This window comes from Pungitius pungitius, chromosome 3 (genome assembly GCF_949316345.1).
Source record: "Pungitius pungitius chromosome 3, fPunPun2.1, whole genome shotgun sequence".
Lineage (NCBI taxonomy): Eukaryota > Metazoa > Chordata > Actinopteri > Perciformes > Gasterosteidae > Pungitius > Pungitius pungitius.
The window spans coordinates 6,955,589-6,975,850 of NC_084902.1; the positions used below are offsets into that span (position 1 = coordinate 6,955,589).

General features: G+C 45.6%; 1 protein-coding gene and 1 non-coding gene across 2 annotated transcripts in view; both read left to right on the forward strand.

Moving 5' to 3' along the window:
• The window catches only part of LOC119210051 (rho guanine nucleotide exchange factor 17-like), a 44,669-nt gene extending 25,440 nt beyond the window's left edge, over nt 1–19,229 (forward strand). Inside the window, exons 2-24 of the mRNA XM_037459659.2 lie at nt 5,760–5,837; nt 6,942–7,124; nt 10,522–10,638; nt 11,283–11,375; nt 11,483–11,659; nt 11,841–11,891; nt 12,073–12,182; nt 12,304–12,389; nt 12,568–12,686; nt 12,815–13,022; nt 13,228–13,301; nt 13,438–13,521; nt 13,674–13,777; nt 13,849–13,955; nt 14,068–14,187; nt 14,277–14,547; nt 14,658–14,744; nt 14,846–14,913; nt 15,001–15,149; nt 15,251–15,425; nt 15,645–15,740; nt 16,031–16,213; nt 16,303–19,229. Coding sequence (XP_037315556.2) covers nt 5,760–5,837; nt 6,942–7,124; nt 10,522–10,638; nt 11,283–11,375; nt 11,483–11,659; nt 11,841–11,891; nt 12,073–12,182; nt 12,304–12,389; nt 12,568–12,686; nt 12,815–13,022; nt 13,228–13,301; nt 13,438–13,521; nt 13,674–13,777; nt 13,849–13,955; nt 14,068–14,187; nt 14,277–14,547; nt 14,658–14,744; nt 14,846–14,913; nt 15,001–15,149; nt 15,251–15,425; nt 15,645–15,740; nt 16,031–16,213; nt 16,303–16,529 — 2,967 coding nt within the window. The 3' untranslated portion in view covers nt 16,530–19,229. The remainder of the gene's footprint in view (nt 1–5,759; nt 5,838–6,941; nt 7,125–10,521; nt 10,639–11,282; nt 11,376–11,482; nt 11,660–11,840; nt 11,892–12,072; nt 12,183–12,303; nt 12,390–12,567; nt 12,687–12,814; nt 13,023–13,227; nt 13,302–13,437; nt 13,522–13,673; nt 13,778–13,848; nt 13,956–14,067; nt 14,188–14,276; nt 14,548–14,657; nt 14,745–14,845; nt 14,914–15,000; nt 15,150–15,250; nt 15,426–15,644; nt 15,741–16,030; nt 16,214–16,302) is intronic.
• On the forward strand, nt 8,708–8,780 carry trnam-cau (transfer RNA methionine (anticodon CAU)). The gene has a single exon. It is a non-coding gene; the product is annotated as a tRNA-Met (tRNA).
• Nucleotides 19,230–20,262: the final 1,033 nt, after the last annotated feature.

A 20,262-nucleotide genomic window follows, 5' to 3' on the forward strand; every position in this document is an offset into this window, starting at 1 on the left:
GTTTATTTTATGTTGCCAGGAGGAGACGAGGTGGTGAGCGCGTCGACCCTCAGGTGTCCTCTTGTTTCATCTGACTTCATTTGAGTAGACAAACGGACACAAACCCTTCAAGTAGTAGTTTTTTTTTCTTCTTTTTTTTTTTTTTCTGCTGGTTTCGCCGGCGTCTATGTGCCAAAGCAAGTGTGCGTCGGGCCACAGGGACCGCTCCGTATGCTGCAGATGGTTCGAACCCTTGCCCAGTTCAGCATTGCTCTGGAGGAAATGAACGAAAACGGAGGGAACACGGGGGATGAGGGAGGAGGAGGAGGAGGAGGAGAGGTGGCGGTGGACGGAGATGCCGTGGATCAGTTCAGAAACAACAACAGGAACAGGAACGGGAACTCCACTGGCAATTTGAATAGGAATGGACTTTGTGCTGGAAGCCCACACGGAGAGGTAGACTGTTTTCTGTCTTGTGTGGTTTTTGTTTGAGTCTCAGGGAACCTCATCACCTGCCCGTCAATGTAGATTTCACTCCCTCCCGCCACCTTCTTGTTGCTTCTAGTGCTCTCCTCCTCTTTCTTCTTGCTCTTTGACTGTTTTGTTCATTTCAATTTCAGTGTTTTCTTCTGTGCGGTCTCCTCATCGTTGCAACCTCATTCTGTGTTCGAAACACGTCGGCCTTCCTTTGATAACGGCGCTTCTTTCAGATGCTCCTCTTAAACTCTCTCTTATGGAATTGGAGCGGAGTGAATCACAGAATTAACTCCAAAAAACTACCGAGCTGGACCGCCTGTCCATCTGCGTTCACAAGTCTGTGTTGTGTTCTGATGAGCAGGGAGGAGATGGCTTTAATAGTTTTGAATGGTCATTTCTTTTATTTAAGGCAGCAACTCATTCTCACTGCAGACGTAGCTACAGCAGGAAATTGGCAGAACTAATGCAGAACTACAGAAGCTTTTTGAAAAGTCCTTTCACCATTTGTAGAGCCCTGTCTGGTTTTGGTCGGTTAAATCTATAAAACAATATTTAAAAAAATATCACGGTCAGTTTTACCAAGTTTGTTTTGTCTGGTTTTGTTTGACCATCCCTCCAATGTTTTGTTTAACAGCATAAAAGAGTCAGAAAAACTGCAAATATTCACATGAAAAGATATGTTATTCATATTCATTAAAAAAAAAAATACTTTAAGAGGAAGTAACGGTATTATTTCAGCATGAAAACCGTGTTTGCATGAATAGAGGAAGAGACGGGGGATGTGGATGCTCTCTCTTTTGGCCAAGATGCCGCCTGTTGCTGCTTTCGCCAGGCTGTTGCCAGGGGATACAGTCGTCGGGGAGTTTGGAGGAAGGCAGCAGGGGTGGAGAGGTGTGACGACAGCGATGAGATGACATGAGCGAGGGCTGTGTTTCTGTGGCTGATGCTTCTGATGAAAATACTTCAGACCAGACCTCAAACGGAGTGGTGAATCAATGCCAGTGTTTGTTTCATATCAATGACGCGCTGTGCCTAATTTTACCACCTGTAAAAGCAACAAATTGAAAGAAAATTACATCACAGATTCAGTATTTCCTCATCGGTTTTATTAGCCTAAAAGTCTGCTGTAAAGCTACATATTCAGCATTTAGACAAAGTGAAGTCGTCTCAGTTCACAAGTCGAGACGTCTAATTTCCCAAAATGTCATCACTTCAACCAACAAAGATTTTTTTCAGGTATTTTGACAAGAAAAATGTTTCTATTCTTTAAATAGAAGGTGTTTTAACATGCATCTGGTTGCGTTTGCTAGATGCCAGTGGTGGACATGGGGAAACACTCCATTACCCAAAATAAACTTTAAAGGTCCCTCACACCCACAGTGAACCCACACAGGTGATTTTGATCATTTTGGTCAGACTATGAGGGATCTTTGGTATCTTTATTGTCAGTTATGGCGGGAAGAAATTAGACATTTAAGTCATTTTGTTAACTAAAAGACGGACAAACTGAAGTACATATGGCAGAAATGGAATCCTAATAATTATTTGCAAGTGACCTCACAAAATATTCAATGAATTGAATCGACTTCCTCTCATTCGGCAGGCCTCAAAGGCCAAAGTTTGGCCTTTTCAAAGCTACGCAGCGCAAAATGACAGCGACATTATTACAGTTTTATACAAACGTAAAAAGTAAAGGGCAACTCGAGAGCCTTGAGAAATAAAATGTGTTATCAAAACAACTGTGGGGGTAGATGAAAGCGTTGATTTATTCTGCTTGTTTGGTCTAGACTGTGGAGCCCAATCACACAACAGAACAACAAGAGAGACACACACACACACACACACACACCGTGACCTCTGCTGCCTGGATCCACCACTGATGTGGATCAAGCAGAGCGACATTATGTGCGTGGTCTCTTTGCTGTCACATTTGGCTGCAATTTGTGAGGAGCAACACGGGTCGTGGATCCCCCCCCCCCCCCCCCCGACAACAGAGCTCGCACCGGGCGCACGTGTGACAGAACGTGCTGTTCGACACACACACACACACACACACACGTGTTGCACCCGCTCGGTGGGACCTTTTTGCACCCACACTCACCGGAGGGGGGGTTTCCCCCTCTGATCCGAGTGACTGGCTGAAATCATCATGTGACCTTCACCGGTCGCGGCACCCCCCCCCCCCCCCCCCCCCCCTGACCACCATGTCACGTCTGAGGGAATAATCATGTTTAACATATCAATGCATGTTCGCAGTCGCGCTGCCGCCGCTTCGGCGGTTTTGGGGCGGATTGAATGACACAAACACATTCTTGCTCGAACGTCACGCCCGATGGTGGTTAAATAGATCAAAGCTATCGGGTTACGAATAATGTGAAGGTGCAAAGATTTCTGGTTTCAGCAAACTATGACTCATTCCGCCTGTTGTGAACATGCACCACTGGGAGGGATCAACTTCCTGGTTCAATTTGGAAAAGCACAGTTCTTACGGTATGTTCACTCCAAATGAAGTGATTCAGATAACAGGACGATATTTGTGACCCGTCATCAACAGTTTGAGGAGATCACAACCCGTCTGACCGTCTGACAGCTGACGTCTTTCCCTGTTTTCAGTTACCAATAGTCTACTTTGAATTAAAACAAATCATTAATCATTTGCTTTTGGCGACATGCGGGTGAACAGCGAGGTGGCAAACTGTCAACATGGCAGCACAGTTAGTGTGTGGTTTCATAACACCGGATTATTTTGCAATGGTTCCTTGAAATATTTCACTATGTTCTGATGATAATGTGTGTAGGTGTTTGTAATCTAACAGCTGACAGAACAGAGGAACTATATAGCCGTCAGAGATTGTCCCCCCCCCCCCGTTGTTTTACCTCAAGTTTTATCCCACGTCTTCCGGTTGACGTGATTTAGTTTGTTGGTTTTCGTCAGAGTGATGATTCAGCAGTTGTGAAAAATAAAAGTGGATCTGCATTCGTCAATTTGATCAAAACAAATGAGAGCTAATTTCTCTAAGACATTCATGCCGAATGTGGCAGCTGTGTTCTTTGTGTGTGTGTGTGTGTGTGTGTGTTTTTTTTGTGACTGTCTGACATTAACTGGTTGTAGCTACCAGGGAACTCACTGCTCATACTGTACGCTTTCTCAGATCTCAGCACCACAGATGCAGATTCACACAGCACGCCAAATATCAGAAGTCTTCTGATCTGTCTCGCTGGTCGCATCTTAATGGTCAGCAAAAGAATCAAAAACCGGGTTTTCCAATCAGTGCAGTTTCACACCTGCCAAATTTATATTTGCAGGTGTGAAACTTTCCCAGAAAGATGAGCAATTGACTTCTGCCGAGCTGCTTCTTACCGAGATTTCTTTTGAATGGATGCGTGGTCCTACATGGAGATTCATTTTCGGGTGGCGTTGCGTCGCGCCCTCCGAGGCCGCGTTCAGCGCTGTGTTTATATCTCAGGTCAGAGTAGACCTGGCACGAACCTCCTGAAGCAGCGAACATTATTGACTTCACAGAAAAATGATTTGAGCAAAGAGACGGCGACATGTCCCCCCCACTCGGCGTGCTCGGTCCACACGCCGACCTTTCACCCCGCGGGGGTTGCCCTCAGAGACCCCGGGGTCACGTTGGGTGCCTTAACACTCAACATGGACTTTGTGGGAAGTTATTGTTTGAGTATTTAAAGCGCACAGTGGTGCTGGTAGACAGGAGCGGGGGAATAGGGATAAAATCCATAAATTGTGTGTGTGTGTGTGTGTGTCTACATGGGCACCACAGGGTTTCCCCTGGAGCTCCGTCTGATATTTATAAGTCATGTTTAATTCTGTACCAGAATATTTTGGGAGGCTCCGTTGAGACCCCTGAAATAATATGTCTGTCTTGTTGTTTAAATTCCCTTCGGTCATTCTCCCGACCGTCATTGTCAAGTCAAGGGATAGACTTTTGCAACACACCTGCCAGTTGTTGCCCTACGGGAAACACGGGAGAAAAATGTTTTAGCCCCTGATTTTCATTCATGACATAAAAAAAATCCACCTAGGCTTTTAAACGGTTGCTTCTTCGTCTCTTTCTGTTCTCCCTCTCTGTCTTACTGAGTTGGGCTTTTTGTCGGCCATGTGTCGAAGAGAGGCTCATTCACTTGCAATCATGAGTCATTGTTAGTGTGGACAGCTGAGTCAAGCTTTGTCTCAGTGGGCTTCCTGGCCTCTGTGACCCCTAATCTGGTCCCTTTGTGTGTGTGTGTGTGTGTGTGTGTGTGTGTGTGGGAAGTGTTAATGTTCCACAATTGTAACATCATTTCAGTCTCCTCTTATTTTTTTCTCCTGTATAACAATCTTCCTGATGTACTTCTCTGACACTTAAAATCTGATATTTCAAAGAGCTGAAGGAGCTTTAAGCCGTACAACCCAAAAAATCGCAAAGTACGTTTTTCTTTGCTACTACGAGAAGATTAGGTAAATTATACCAACAATGGATTAAGGTTGAGAGGGAGATCTGCATTTAGCGTTGGTCACATGTAACAGCAGTGGCTGTGATGTTTTTCCTTGTATTTCTGTGATGTGTGACTGGTAGAAATGGGCGATTTAAAATGCAATTAAAAGACAGAAGGTCCATCTGCAAAAAAAATGCTTTAGCAATGATAAAATTCTCATACTAGGATTAAATTTCAGTGATGTTTGTCATGCTTGCTCATACGGAGTATAACCTCTCATGAGATTCTACAGAAAGCCATGCCTCTGCGACAAGTCCTTCCTAAATGCACCAAAAATTCCTCCCTTCCAGGAAACGTTGCTGCACTAAGGACTAAAAACGCTGGGCTGGAAGTGTGTGTTTGTGTGTGCAAAGTCGTGTTCAATCCTATGCTAACCTGTCCATTTAAATTGATCTCACGGTTTTTTTTGTGCATCTAGCCACCCTCTTTTAAGTTATTCCCCATTTTTCTGTAATGAAGCCCACTGCAGTAGTTGAGAAACACTCATTTCTTTTAGTTGGACTTAAATTATAAAAAAAATATGTATTAACATTTAAGACAGACCCGTAAGTCCTCCTATTGTATGAAACACAAAACCTGATATTTGGTGCTAAAACAATGTGAACTGAACGTTATTAAAGCAAGGTTCCATTCTATTAAAAAAAGTCTAATTCCAATTGACTTCCTGGTTGATATTGACAGTCATTAACAATTTTATTCACGTTTGAAATTCAGAAATATGCATGTCAGTGTTTGCGTGGTTCCAACTGAAGACGATGCGTCGGCATGCTTTGATGGTCGATCCTCCTCTTTTCTCCTCACAGGACATGAGGAAACATGTGATGATGACCCTCTTGGATACCGAGCAGTCCTACGTGGAGTCACTACGCAGTCTCATTCAGGTAACTCACAACTTCGTCACACAGTTCTCCTCCGATATTCTCACCTGTCCGGCCTGACAACGACAACAAACGTCGCACGTTCACGCACAGAAGCAAACACAACACTGTGGATGCACACATTGCTGAGGACGTGTTACGTAATCTTCTTATTGCCATTCATCCCGTTGGGCTAATCTACTAACCCCAACACTCGCCGGCGTCAGCATTACTGACGCCGTCCCGCCCCCCTCAGTCACCTTCATCTGACACCTGTCCCTCCGGCAGCTAATTAACCGCCACCTCAAACCTTTGCTGCTTCCTTCACGGTGTCTCTCTCTCTCTCTCTCTGTCACACACACACACACACATCGTCACTACTTGTTTTATAACCTGTCATCGTTAGCTGTGTGTGGGCGAACAGCATGTGTGCTACCAGAACATATGTGTGTGTGTGTGTGTGTCTGTATGCTGTGTCGATTGGGCTTTTCCGTGCGTCTCCCTATGCATGTGTTTCTGTGTGTGTGTGTGTGTGGCCACACATGGAATAAGCCTGAGCTGTGTTCCCATGGCGACACAGGGAAAGTAAGTGTTACCACGGTGACTGCAACGAGAGTGGAGATCCCTGACGGAGGGTCTCTGATGCAGTTCAGCTCAGACGGCTCTGCACCAGCGGGGTCCCAGCTGGAAATGGGACCCTTTGCGGTTTCTTTTTCAGGGGATTTTGGAAGGTTTCTGTGAATAGAGGTGGTGTTGTATTGCTGCTCAGAAGGGCGCAGGACAATAATACAGTATATACGAGTTTTTTTTTTAATTATTAAAAAAAAATAAAAAAATTACAATGGATAAATGTGAAAGATGTTGCACACAGTAATGTGATCATTTATTAGAATGATCACAGCGGTCAAAACTACTTTCACATCCGATTTAAATAACATTTTATAATTTTGGTGGGTTAACCTAAGAGAAAGCTGCATTAGTTTGTTAGGGCAAAACAAAACGTTGAAACGTTGTGTAGAAAGACACATCTGATATTCTCTTGTAATCCCGATAAATCCCATGTGGACACTGTGTGGATTATGTGTTTGCAACAACATTAATGTGTCACTCTGGGTGTGGAACCCTCAGGGCTACTTGCGTCCTCTCAAGCAGCCGGACTGCGGCTGCCTAGTGGACCCTCTGCTGGTGGACGAGATGTTTTACCAGATCCCCGAGATCCTGGAGCACCACGAGCACTTCCTGGAGCAGGTCGCCGGCTGCGTGGGCCAATGGCACGATAGGCAGACCGTCGGGCACTTCCTCATCCAATCGGTGAGTAGAGATGACGATGAGCGTCCTTTGGACGACAAAAAAATAAAAAATCAACAAGTCTAATAATGAGTTTTGAACTTTACAAATAGTTACATTGTGTAATTGGCTTATCTTACACTCCCGATGGGCACATGTTACCTGTACTTTGGACGGTCTCATATTGATAATAGAGGTAGAATTACTACATGTAATTCTCTCTCCTTTCCCTGTCTTGCGTCTTCTAATGGTGCATTTAAAAGCCATTTTAAAACGTGTTTGCCCCAGGTAGAAAGAAAAAAACATTGTTGGAGAAATCAGGTTTGTTGTTTACATGACTTTAAAGAGAACTAACTGTAACCATGTCACCCATTGAATGGTTTCCTTAGTGCTCTTCTCTGTGTAGTAGAAATGTGTTAAGCATGTGTTAACATTGTTGGCTTGTGTGTGCGATATGAAGGCTGAGTGTGTGTCACAGTTGCTGGTCGTGTGTGGGAGAGACTCTGGAAATTCTAAATGCTGTGTTGTGATAGAAATCTCGGGAATTACAGACAGTCTGTTTAGAAGATGCAGTGCACTTTGCTTCTCTGGGACAGATTCATGGCCTAATTGTATATTTGTTTTTATTATCCTTGCAAGATAACTAAAAAACTTCAAATAAGGTTTGACAACAGCTCCTTTTTCAGTTTTGTAAAACTGCAGGATACCTATTGCTCCTTATCCTGGAATGAGATGCAAAAAAAGGCTAAATAAATGTTACTGATTTATATGTATGTTTATCGTGTTTATACATGATATACTTTATCCACAACCTATTATAAATTTGTCCTGGACAGTCTGCTGTAGTACATTATACGCACACATAGATTAACTACACCAGAGCTTGAATGAATAAACATTCTTCAAGAGTCTTCAAAAGCATAACTGACAGCAGAGTGGACTACAGGGAAGATGTTTTTATTAAGAGACAGTTGGCCACACTGGTTTAATACTTGGTTTTCCCAGTGACCTCTTGTCGACCCATTTGAAGTTTCCCATGACCCGAGGGTCGCTCTCAACCTAGACTCTTAAAAACACAGTGCTCTAAAACATCCGTGTTGGACCAAAACATCAGGTTTAAAGATAATGAAAGAATAAATAACATCATTTCAGTCGGCATAGCTTCAGTAGAAGCACATATTCCAGTTTCTTCGTAGACCAATAGACCAGTGTGGCCCCAACTTTTGTTTTTTTATTAGGCGGGGGAAAAAAACCTCACCCTCTTGCTATGTTAATGCCATTGTTGTTTCGCACAGCACTTCACAGCGTGAATGAAAGAGTCTCTCACTGGGGTCGCAATGACAATGGGTGAAATGCAGGAAACCTCTCAGTGAAAGACCAGCGGTTGAAGACGTAGATTGAGGAAATGTTGCTGCATCTAAAAGCTAAAATGTAGCATTAGCTCATCGGAGCCCACTTTGCAATTCAGATCCATTGTCGATCTGTGAAAATGTATGAAAACGGGAACATAATGGAAAGAGAGAGAAGCAGGCTTCTCCTTTTGCGTCACACTTCCCTCCCCCTCTGCGCTGCAGCCTTTAAAGCCTCAGCAGCACGTGTTTCGACAGGCCTCGTTGGCGCAGTAGGCAGCGCGTCAGTCTCATAATCTGAAGGTCGTGAGTTCGAGCCTCACACGGGGCACATGTTTTGGTCTCGTCTGTGAGGATCCGGCAGACGCGCTTTATGGTTTGCGGGAAATGGCAGCTTAATTAGTTTAAGATACAATCACAACGTGGTTTCTTAACGAGACTGAGCTGCTTCTGTTTTGTGAATATAAGCCTGTCTGTCTGCTCTCTTTACGCCTGTAATTAGCATGCCTTAAAGAGGGCTAAGACTAGATCGGTTGATGACACATTTGTCTGACAGTAAAAACATTACTTCCCTCTACACAAAATGTTCTCTCTCTGTCAATCTCTTTCTTCTCTCTTGAGAACAATCTGAAAGTTACAGGCGTAAACCAGGGTCCTATGAATCCTGTACGAGCACCAGACGCAGTGCTCTACAGTGTTTAACAGGGCGAGTCTCTCAGGATCAGGAAACGCCATTATATGTTAGACATACATGTTTGTTGCCATTATATGATAGACATACATGGAAATTTGTATCGACAACCTCACGCGTGACCTCGGATGACCCCGGTCGAGAATCAGTTCCGCTGCCATCCCACCATATCAGTCCTTGGAATCTTGTCACAAGATTCAGAGTCTCCGGAAAAGACGGTGATCCAAGGCAGCTTTCAGCGCAGCCCACCAGGCAAAGCAATTCCTCTGCCACTGTGGAAACAGGCCGCGCAGCGAGGGGGATGGCGGATGGTGCGCATCACGCGGGTGATGACCTCAGATAAGGGCGTAATAAACCAAACAGCGACGGGATCAAAGAAATCTTCAATCGTAGACCAATTTAGCTCGAGCTGATGCCCCGGTGGTAGTCTGGAGAAGATAAGGACTGACTGATCTCTCGGAAGAAACCCGGAACCTGAACCCGTCTGGGGTCATCGGAGGTCAAAGATACAAAGCCTCGACCCTGCGTGTGCGGTCCGTCTGTTAGTGAGGATCAACTCAGAGCTCAAGTTTTCCTCCGATTGAGTAGTCCCGTGCTCTTCCTCTTCCTGTTCCTGGGGGTGGAACACGGGGAGGTTGATGATGAAAGAGTAATGCGACACAACAGGTTCACGTCTCTGTGACGTGGAACGCATACTCTCTTTAGATTTTAGCGCTTTCAGTCTCTCTCCCTCTTCATTTGTGAAAAAGTAAGCAGGTCATGGTGAATCATCTGCGTGTTTGTTTGAGTGAATGAACCATTTTTGAAAACACCAATGTAACCACTCTATTACAGCTCTCTTTGGCTGCTGTGATCTATTAACAGTGACAAATACACAACACACACTCAATGTTGCACCCATAGTTGGTGCGTGTTGAACCAAAATGGCAACGCTACAATAGGCTTCTCCTATTTGTGGTATTTGGGGAATATGAATCATAGGAGGATGGTATTTGTGGCAAATAAACGAGCTATTGAATTTTCACAAAGTATGAGCCGAACTGTAGTTGTATTATTGATTTTTTTAATTCATTAAAAAGTAAAAATGGACTCAATCCTATTAATATTTAAATGACCCATAAAGATTAAAGCAGCAAATTCTGATAAATTATCAACATAATTATTGTTTTATTTATCCATCAATTCTGGATTAATTGTTTCAATTGTCCACCTCCACGGCCTCATTGTCAATATTCACTCTCATTCAACACTTATTTTGCCAAATTTTATCTTTTCAACTGTGCCGATTGTCTTCCTGTACTCGGTAATTAACTACAAAACGTCGGCGTTACATAAAACTTGACCCACAGTAAGTTTAATGTGCTCTCCTGCTTCCCTCCAGTTCTCCAAAGAGACTCTTGCTAACATGTACTCGGCGTACATCGACAACTTTCTCAACGCCAAAGATGCCGTGAGGATCGCCAAGGAGGCCAAGCCGGCGTTCCACAAGTTTCTGGAGGTGAGTGTTGGAGTCGCAGGACGTCCTGTTTGTGTCCGAGCGGCTGCTCGCTTGAGTTTGTTCTGTAAACTGGAAAAAAAGTTGTTCCCGGTTTGGCTTTTAACCAGCGACTGGAGCCTTAAAGGTTCACTGTCGTCTGTACTCGTGAAAGCATGTATTTAATTTAACTATTTTTTGACACAACATGTTTTGACCTTTTAAAAAAAACATTTTTCAAGCTAATATTTTTATTTACTTTTTTTCGGTCATTTTTTGACCAAATATTTTTTTTACCTTTTTTCATCTTTCATCTTTTGACCCGCATTTCTTTCTCAAAACATTTTTGACCTAATATCCAAGTTTTCGTGCCAACATCCTCATTTCTAAATCGGATTGTTACATTTAATGTGGGCACATGTTTTCTTTCTCAGGTGACCCACATGATCTTAATTGTTTGAATTTGAATTGTTGAATGTGGTAAAACACCTTGATGTGCTGTGCCAGCAGAAAAATAAATGTATGGGAATCACAGGAGAGCTGTTTCTTTAGAGTGGAACCACTGCGCCACCCTGTGGTGGAGATCAATATTGCAGCCCATTACATGTTACATGCTCTTAAGTCTTTCACACTCCTCTCTTATCTCCATCCTTTCTTCAACCCGAAAGCAAAACATGCGGGAGAACAAAGAGAAGCAGGCCCTGGGGGATCTAATGATCAAACCGGTCCAGAGGATTCCTCGATATGAGCTGCTGGTGAAGGTGAATCATCTCAAGATCTCACTGCCCAGGCTCCTCCTGTGTGTAGCGACGGGGGGGCCTCGCGTAGAGGGAGATTCATTCCTTTTTGTGTTTTTGTTTTGTTCAAGGACCTGCTCAAGCACACCCCGGAGGACCACCCGGACCACCCGTACCTCCTGGACGCCCAGAGAGACATCAAGCGGCTGGCCGAGAGGATCAACAAGGGCCGCCGCTCCGCCGAGGAGGCGGAGAGGGAGGCCAGGGTCATCCAGGAGATCGAGGCACACATAGAGGGAGTTGAACACGTGAGATATATGTCGCAGTCAAATACACAACTCAAAGGAGTTTGCGTTGTCGATTAATGAGCATTGATTCATATATTTATTCTTGATGATTTTTATTTATTTCCGTCCTAAAAGAGTGAGGAAACACTTTGCTGATATTGTCATGCTCTATTAAGTGATGCTCTGTGTGTGTTTGTAATAGATTCTGAACCCACAGAGGAAGTTCTTGAGACAAGAAATAGTCATGGAGGCGGTAAGAAGTACATTTATTTGAGTTTTCACATGGGGTATAGTGTGGTGTGTGTATATTAATGTTGAGTAAAATGAGTCAAAGTAAAGGAAATGATTAAAGGCGAGCTCAGCATGAATATAATATTAATATTAATTTAAAAGTAAGATTTTCTGAGCTGCTCTTTTCTCTCTCTCGTTTGCAGAAGACAGTTGGTGGGAAGAAAGACCGCTCCCTCTTCCTCTTCAGCGATCTCATCATCTGCACCACTCTCAAGAGGAAGTCCGGCTCGTTGAGACGCAGCTCCATGAGCCTGTACGTGACACGCGCACCACCACCACCACCACCACCACCACCATCATAGAGTTTCCATAGCACACTACTATCCCACATGGTTGACCTTGTTTCTCTTTCGCTTCTTTTGATGCTCCCTCAGATATTCTGCTGCGAGCATGATCGATACCTCCAGTAAATACAAGTTCCTGTGGAAGCTCGCCCTGGAGGACGTGGAGGTGGTGAAAAGTGAGGCTCCACTTGTGCATCCTGTCAGCTAAACGTTTTTTTTTCTTCCTCATATGATTCTCGTGACCGTGATGCCGTTGGGGAACAAAATGAAGAATAGAGATATTTCTTTAGACCGTCGGTCTCATCAACAGGATGTTTCCTAAATATTCAAATTAGACTTTAATCTCCGCTTTAGGCTCCACTCAGGCAACAAACAAGGAGAACATCCAGAAGATGATCAGTCGACTAGACGAGGACCTCGGCACTCTGGGTCAGATCAGCAAACTGTCTGAGAGCCTGAGCTTCCCACATCAGGTACTGTGCACCAACACACACACACACTCACATCTTCACCATCTTATGTCACCTGACACGTGGCGTGTGGTACAACGTGTGATGCTCTCGGGCCTCTTTTTGCCACCGGTCCCCCCCGTCTCTCTCAGTCCCTGGACGAGGTGCTGAAGGACCTGATGGCGTCGGTGCACAGGGAGCTGTCGGAGAAGCAGTCCCTGGCCTTCAGCATGACCTTCCTGCCCACGAAGCTGGAGTTCACCACGGCGTCCGCCGAGAGCAGCTTCGTCTTTGAGTTCGCTTCGCCAGACATGCGGTCCAACTTTGAGCAGGCCTTCGAAGACGCCAAGAAGAAGTTAGGTGAGTAAATGACGTGGCTTGTCAGGTGCCATTCTATTTAATTTATGTAGCCTAAATGTAGGACACCCTCTGTGTTCGGACTCTCCTCAAGTCAACGTTTAATTACATTGTGGCGGTTTTTCCACCAAACTTCCAATATGACTCTAATGCAACGATTGTTACTTTCAATGATTCTGATCCGTCCTCTATGCGCCGTTGTGTCTAGCGATGAATAAGGACCAGTGGGACCCGGAGTTTCTGAAGGCTATTCCTATTATGAAGACACGCAGCGGAATGCAGGTGAGAGCAGTGGCAAGTTTACATAATCTGTGTGCCTGTCGCCGCATGATGATTCATCTCATTGGAATGACGTCACACCCGTGGACGAGCGCTCTTTACAAATGGACACGAGCCACACATTGTTCTCTGTCCCCAGTTTTCGTGTGCCTCTCCCAGCCACAGCTGTCCCGACAGTGGCTGCGAGGTGTGGGTGTGTAACAGTGACGGATACGTGGGGCAGGTGAGAACATAGTAGTGAATTGGTGCAGCAGCTTTCTGGTGGAGAGAACAAAACACAATATTCAACTCTGGCATTTACCGTTCGACTGGTGATGACGGCGATGGTGGTGATGATGATGATGATGATGACGGTGATGTTTTTCTTCCCTCCAGGTGTGTCTGTTGAATATCAAAGATGAGCCCACAGTCGAGGCCTGTATCGCTGTCTGCTCAGCGAGGATCATCTGCATCGCAGCCGTACCTGGACTCAAGGGGAGGTCAGTGCAGGGCGGACATGCACGCACGCGTGATTTATGACCCATCTAACCAGCGGCTCTTAACCTCGTAGGGAGCGAGGATCGGAGCCCACCCTGGCCGCTGCCTCCGGTCACACCCAGCAGCAGCTCCACATATCCATCGGCCACTCATCTCTGGAGCTCACAGAGCGCCGCGCAGGTCAGTCCGCTCGAGGCTTCTGGGATGAGTTTGATCTTTTCCCGTTAGTCGTCCTGTACATCCCGCGCGTTTCTATTGAATACTCACTTTCGCGACAAACTGACGTTCCCAGGACCAGGGGCGGAGCTCGTTCCCTTTGACAGCGACGACACGGACGACGAGGACTCCCCCAGCCCGTCCTCTACCCTACAGAGTCAGGCCAGTCACTCCACCATATCATCCAGCTACGGCAGTGAGTACAACACACCCACTACAGTCACACACACACACACACACACAAACGTATTGTCGACACTCATACTCATCATTATCTCCTCTAAGATGACGAGGGCCCGGGCTCCAAGGACATGGCCACGGAGACCACCAGCAGCGAGGAAGAGCAGGAGTTCCCGGTCGCCAGCTCCTACGGCGCTCCGGGGGCGCCGGGGGTCGGCGGCGGAGGCGGCCGCGGCCACACGGAGGGCGCCATGGACGGCCGCGCCATGCGCCGCTCCTCTCGGGGCTCGTTCACCAGGGCGAGCCTGGAGGACCTCCTCAGCATCGACCCGGAGGCCTACCAGAGCTCCGTGTGGCTGGGCACGGAGGACGGATGGTGTGTGCGAGACACACAATTCCATGCGGGCACAGCAACAAAGCTGCACGTGTGTTATTGGTGCACTGATGTCATCAGCTGACCTCCCATAATGCTTCTGTTCCCATTAGCATCCATGTGTACCAGTCCTCGGACAACATCCGCAACCGCAAGAACAGCATGAAGATGCAGCACTCGGCCTCCATCCTCTGCATACTGTGAGTTCCCCCTCTATGAAATACAAGGATGCAAATGTCTTTCACTGTGTACTTTACTTGACATTTACCTTCTTTTCTTTTTCTTTTTTTCACCTCTACAGGTATTTGGACAACAAAGTGTTTGTGGCGTTGGCCAGTGGAGAGGTGATCGTCTACCAGAGGGAAGCAGGTAGGAGACGACCGCTTCTGTCAAAGTGTTTTTTTGAACACCGCTGCGTGTGTGTCTGTATCCTTAATATTCTCCATTACCCCGCAGGGAGTTTCTGGGACCCTCAGTCTTCTCAGACGTTAGTTCTGGGCACGCCCAGCAGCCCCGTCACCAAAATGGTTCCGGTGGGAGGAAAGCTGTGGTGTGGCTCCCAGAACCGAGTGCTTATTATCAACACCACCACCTTGGTACAGGAGGTGCGTAGAGGCATTGATGGATGTGTGTACGAGGGGGGGGTGGCGATGCCGACAGAATTATCAGCGTGTGTGTGTGTGTGTGTGTCTTCTCTCGCTCTCAGCACTGGTTCCAGGTGGGCACAGACAGCAGTCGCTGTGTGACCTGCATGGTGGCGTACGGTCAGGGTGTGTGGCTGGCGCTGCAGGGGAGTGCTCAGGTCAAACTTTACCACGCTCAGACCTTGGAGAGCCTGACGGAGGTGGACGTGGCGCCCGCCGTGCATAAGATGCTTGCAGGTAAAACACACATGAGGAAGACGAGCACCGAAGTGTGTATGAATATGAATTTCTTAAAGCTCTTCTCATTTTCCCTGTCTTCAATCCCGCCTAAACTTGAATCCCCGCCTAAGTCCTTCTAAATCCCTCCATTCACCCTCTCTCACGTTTCTACTCCCTTCATTCTCTCCACTCTTCCTCACCTGCGGCCCATTGTCTCCTTTTGTCCTCTCCCTTTAGGTGCGGACGCGATTATTCGACAGCACAAAGCCGCTTGCCTGAGAATCACAGCGCTGCTGGCCTGTAAGGATCTGCTGTGGATCGGCACCAGTGCAGGTAAACACCGATGATTAAACCAAAGTAACGTTAATAAAACCTTGATTTAAATGTCATGTGTTTTCTGTACGTGCACCTTTTAAGGAATTCCTTCATTCCTGTGTCACACACTTCCCCTTCACAAAATAACTGATTATTTGGTCCAAGGTTACAGTGTGCGTGCTAATTTGTCAAATTCCCACAATCTGAAATGACAAAGTGATGACATTTTGAACCGATGTGGCGGTAGTTCCAGTCCCTCCATTGAAGAAAGGGGAGTATGCACGTTGTAAGACGGTGTTCTTCTGCAGGAGTGGTCCTTACACTGGTGATCCCAGCAGTGAGCTCGGGAACCGTGGCCGGGACACTGAAAGCCCCCCAGGTGCCGATGGGCTCCGCTCACGGACACACGGGACACGTTCGCTTCCTGACATCCATTGAACTACCGGAAGGGTTCGACGTGAACTTCCCGCCCACAGCGACGGACTCCACAGGTAGCTGATGCTTTTTACCTTTCATCTGGCATCTTGAAGTTCATCAGGCCTTTCCTGTAACCTTTTGATCCCTGCTCCCCGTTTCCAAGGCAACCAGTCTCAGAGCAGCAGCAGCAGCGGTGGCGGCGGCGCAGTCGACGGGAACCTGCAGAGGCGGGACTCGGCGCGGCGCCGAGCCTCCGCCCACATCCCGTCGAAAAGCAACCATCTGGTCATATCGGGCGGCGACGGCTACGAGGACTTCAGACTCACCAACAGCAGCGAGACGGTGGGACGGGACGACAGCACCAACCACCTCCTGCTCTGGAAGGTCTGAGACCCCCCCCCCCACCCCCTCTCCCGGGCCGAGGGAAACACCCGGCGCACAAGCTGCTGTCTTTTTCCTCGTCAGACTCCTCGGTCTTCTGTGTCGTTGTTTTGGTCTTTTCTGCTCAGTCCTCCGGTCTCTATGTGCGTAGCTTGGCTGCAAACTCCCTTCCCGGACTTACTAATGGACTTCAAAGCCAGGTCTATGGTGGCAAAAAGGTTTCTGGTGGTGTGCGTTTTTTGTTGTTGTTTTTTTTATATCTGAGTGCTGTCTTTGCGTGTGTATTTTGTTATTTTTTTTTTTCCTCTGCAGATGGAAGATGTCTAGAAATGGGGGTTTGAACTCAAGTCTTCACAGGACAAGAAAGCCATGGGGAGAAGGAAAGTTTCACACGTGGATGTATGCTTAGAAGAAGAGGAGGACACAATGAGGTTGCACAAGTCATCCAAGTGAAGCCAGTGCTTGTCCGTTTGTTTTATTCGGGACTTGGACATCAACCTTTTACTCCATCGTCACTTCATCTTGGCCTGGACTGCAGACACAATTCCTCCTTACGATCGGAGGTAAATGTCATGTAAAAAGATATTAACAGAAACTAAGTGAAACCAAACTTCACAGTCTGCAGTTAGATCCATATTCAGAATTTGCGTTCATTTCTGCAGTTGGAGCTCAAGCTTGGATCGATGTTGATTAATGTTTGTGACCTTTTTAAGCAGGTAAAGACAACGTTTATTCCAAAACCATCCCTAACGGCACATCTCCGCTGTCATTGTAGACGCCAAACTGCTAAAATGTTCTTTATCCTGTTGAGGGAGATTAAATAAAACTAGTGCAATATGTGGCCAGGGCTATCTAGCAGTACACATGCACACACCAACACACTAATGCGCCACCTTCTCTCACAAAATAGGAAGACATTTTTATTATCAGATTTCCTTATTTAATTTTTGTTTGTAATTTTATGATGTCAAGAATGGAGTTGAGTAGAAAAAGTGCATTGGAGACGTTCCTCCTTCACATGACCATGCCAAAGCCTTGTTTGCGTTACCGTTTTGACTTTTTTAAATTTTGTTTTGTTCAGCAGAAATCCGGAGCTGAGGTCTTTGACTCGCTGGGCTGCGGTAGCAGAGAACCATAGTTGTGTACAGTATTTATAGTTTTGATTTTAGCGCCGTCTATTTGTCAGCACTTAATTTATAGAAGACGTAGTTTTCACTTTTTGTTTAAGTTGAAGGACAAGGACCCCGGCTCCGTCTCCATGAGCAGAGTAGAAAGCGAGGCATAGTTTGGTTCGGGCAGACGGACGCGCACACACACACACAGACACACACACAAAGACGCTGACTTCAGTCCTGATAGTTGGAGATGTGTGTTTGTGAGAAAAAGAGAGTTCCCGAAACACAAAGCAGGTCTGGAGGCCAAATGCGGAGCACCGGCTCGTGCCTTCAGAAGGCTAAAAGCTAAGCCATTAAACAAACACACACACACACACACACAATGCTGGCTGCAGAGCATTGGAAAGCTCCGTGAGGGGAGTCAATGCGTTCAGTGAGAAATGATACGGAGGAACATAAATGTGCCATCTCTGCTGAGTTTGGCGACTAAAAGAGGGTCACAGCCCCTTCATGGGGGGTCCCCCATGTCACTGGATCTCAAGTGTGTTATTTAGGTTCTGGGCTGAAACCCAAACCTTGGCATCAATCACTTTCAATTCAGCCAATTTAGAAAGTTGGTTTTCTTTTAGATTCTGGGAAAAGAAACTGCCTTGAGAATATACTTTTACATTTACAAAGTAATCACATTCATATTAATGGCTGAATAATTCTGTCTTCAGCAGTTGCGTTTTAGGTTTTGAGCACAGCGCAATGATTTTTACTCTCTTCATTTTACACACATAAAAGCATGCACTCAAACACGCCGCGTCTCAGATATGAAGTAAAACTCAATGCTTTTTTGACCAGGATTATGAGAACGAAACGGAAGATTTACACAACTTTTACCTTCACATCAAACTCTTCCTTTCATCACTGTAACTCTCACTAAAGCTGAAGGTTCATGCCCGTATGTGAAATCAGTCTTTATTGTTGTAAATATTAGTATATATTGCCTTTTTTCTGTAAATAGTGCACCCGCAGTACTCAATTGTTGATATGAATCTAATGGCATATTTTTATATATTTGTTTAAGGTTTTGTTGTGTTTTTTTTCTTCCTCCCCCCCTCTCCTCCTTCCTGGCATGCGCCGTCAGTGACGTTTAAATTATATCTGTCGTAGATCTTTCGAAAAGAAGACAAGAAGGGCCTCGGTTGTTGCTAAGGCTACACGTTAAGCGTTTTGACATTGAGGTTTTCACTGGAGGCCATGTTAGCTGTGAAACATGTTTGCTATGAAACACGCTAGCTACGAAAAACAACATACATGTCAGCTATGAAACACGTTAGCTACAAAATATACATGTTAGCTATGAAACACGTTAGCTACGAAACATACATGTTAGCTATGAAACATGTTAGCTATGAAACGTGTTTGCGTCGTCACAGTTGTATGCGGGAAGGGAAGAAAAAAAAATAAAAACCTGGTCACGGCTGTTTATCCGGCTCTGGTTGGAGGTGTCATGGTTACGGCGTATAAAAGTGGCGCCCTGTATGTAGCTGTTCTTGTTTTGTCACTGTGGGTTCCTCTTTGAAATTAAATCAGTTCACTGGTGCCAGTTTGTGTTCTTTCTTCAAACGGTGAGTTGTGGCTCTGTTGAAATGCATTAGATTAGCTGTCCTATTTTAGAATTACCAATTAACTGCTGAATGTCTCATCATACTCGGGTTTCTACAAACTAGAACGAAGAATAGTATCTGCGCTTCTACAACCACGTAAATACTGATGTGTAAGTAGACGAGTCGATCGACAGTAAATCTGCAATCATTTAGAAAACTAATTGATTAAATCATAACTTCCTTTTTCCTTTCCTAAAGGAACAATTGTTAGGGGTTAGTTTAGGGGGATCTATTGAGTGTTGTATTCATAATTGACACTGGTGCTTGATGGGGATGTTCACTTTTTCACGTTTTTGCATCTGCCCAATTAAATGCAATCTGCAACCTCACCGCTAGATGCAGCCAAATCCTTCACGCTGGCTCCTTAAATATTCAAAATGTACTTGTAGCAAATTCTCAGCAATTTGCTGCTTTATCTTCAGTAATTAAAACAAACACCCTTTTAGCTTTGTTTGGCTCTATAAATGTAAATATATTTTGTAATTACATGATTGTTTAAAATGGTGAATAAGTGTAGCAGCTGGGCTTTTTCCCCTCACGTTAATCGAAATGAAGGCCAGGGCCGTCTGTTGAAGACTTAATGAATTGTTTTAAGGCTATAAAACAAATCCCATTCTTGACCATAACCATAATTCAATATTAAAAAGGATGCCCTCCGTCAGTCAGCAGCCATGACCATAAGGTTTTTTTGTAGGGTGAGGGGGGTCACCAGCACACTCCAGTGTCACTCAACTATTCATTTCACTTCAGCCCACTGACTCACATGATAGGCCGGCAGTGCATATAGGGGAGACTATGAATGCAGGCTATTCAGGGCGCACACATACAAATAAAGCTACACACACACACACACACGTTGCATCCACCACACAGTATTCACATGCTGCATTAAACAGTGAAGATCTGTGTGACGACTGAAGACGTCAGTACAGAGATGCATCTTTGTCACCAGAATGGTGGATTGATACTGTG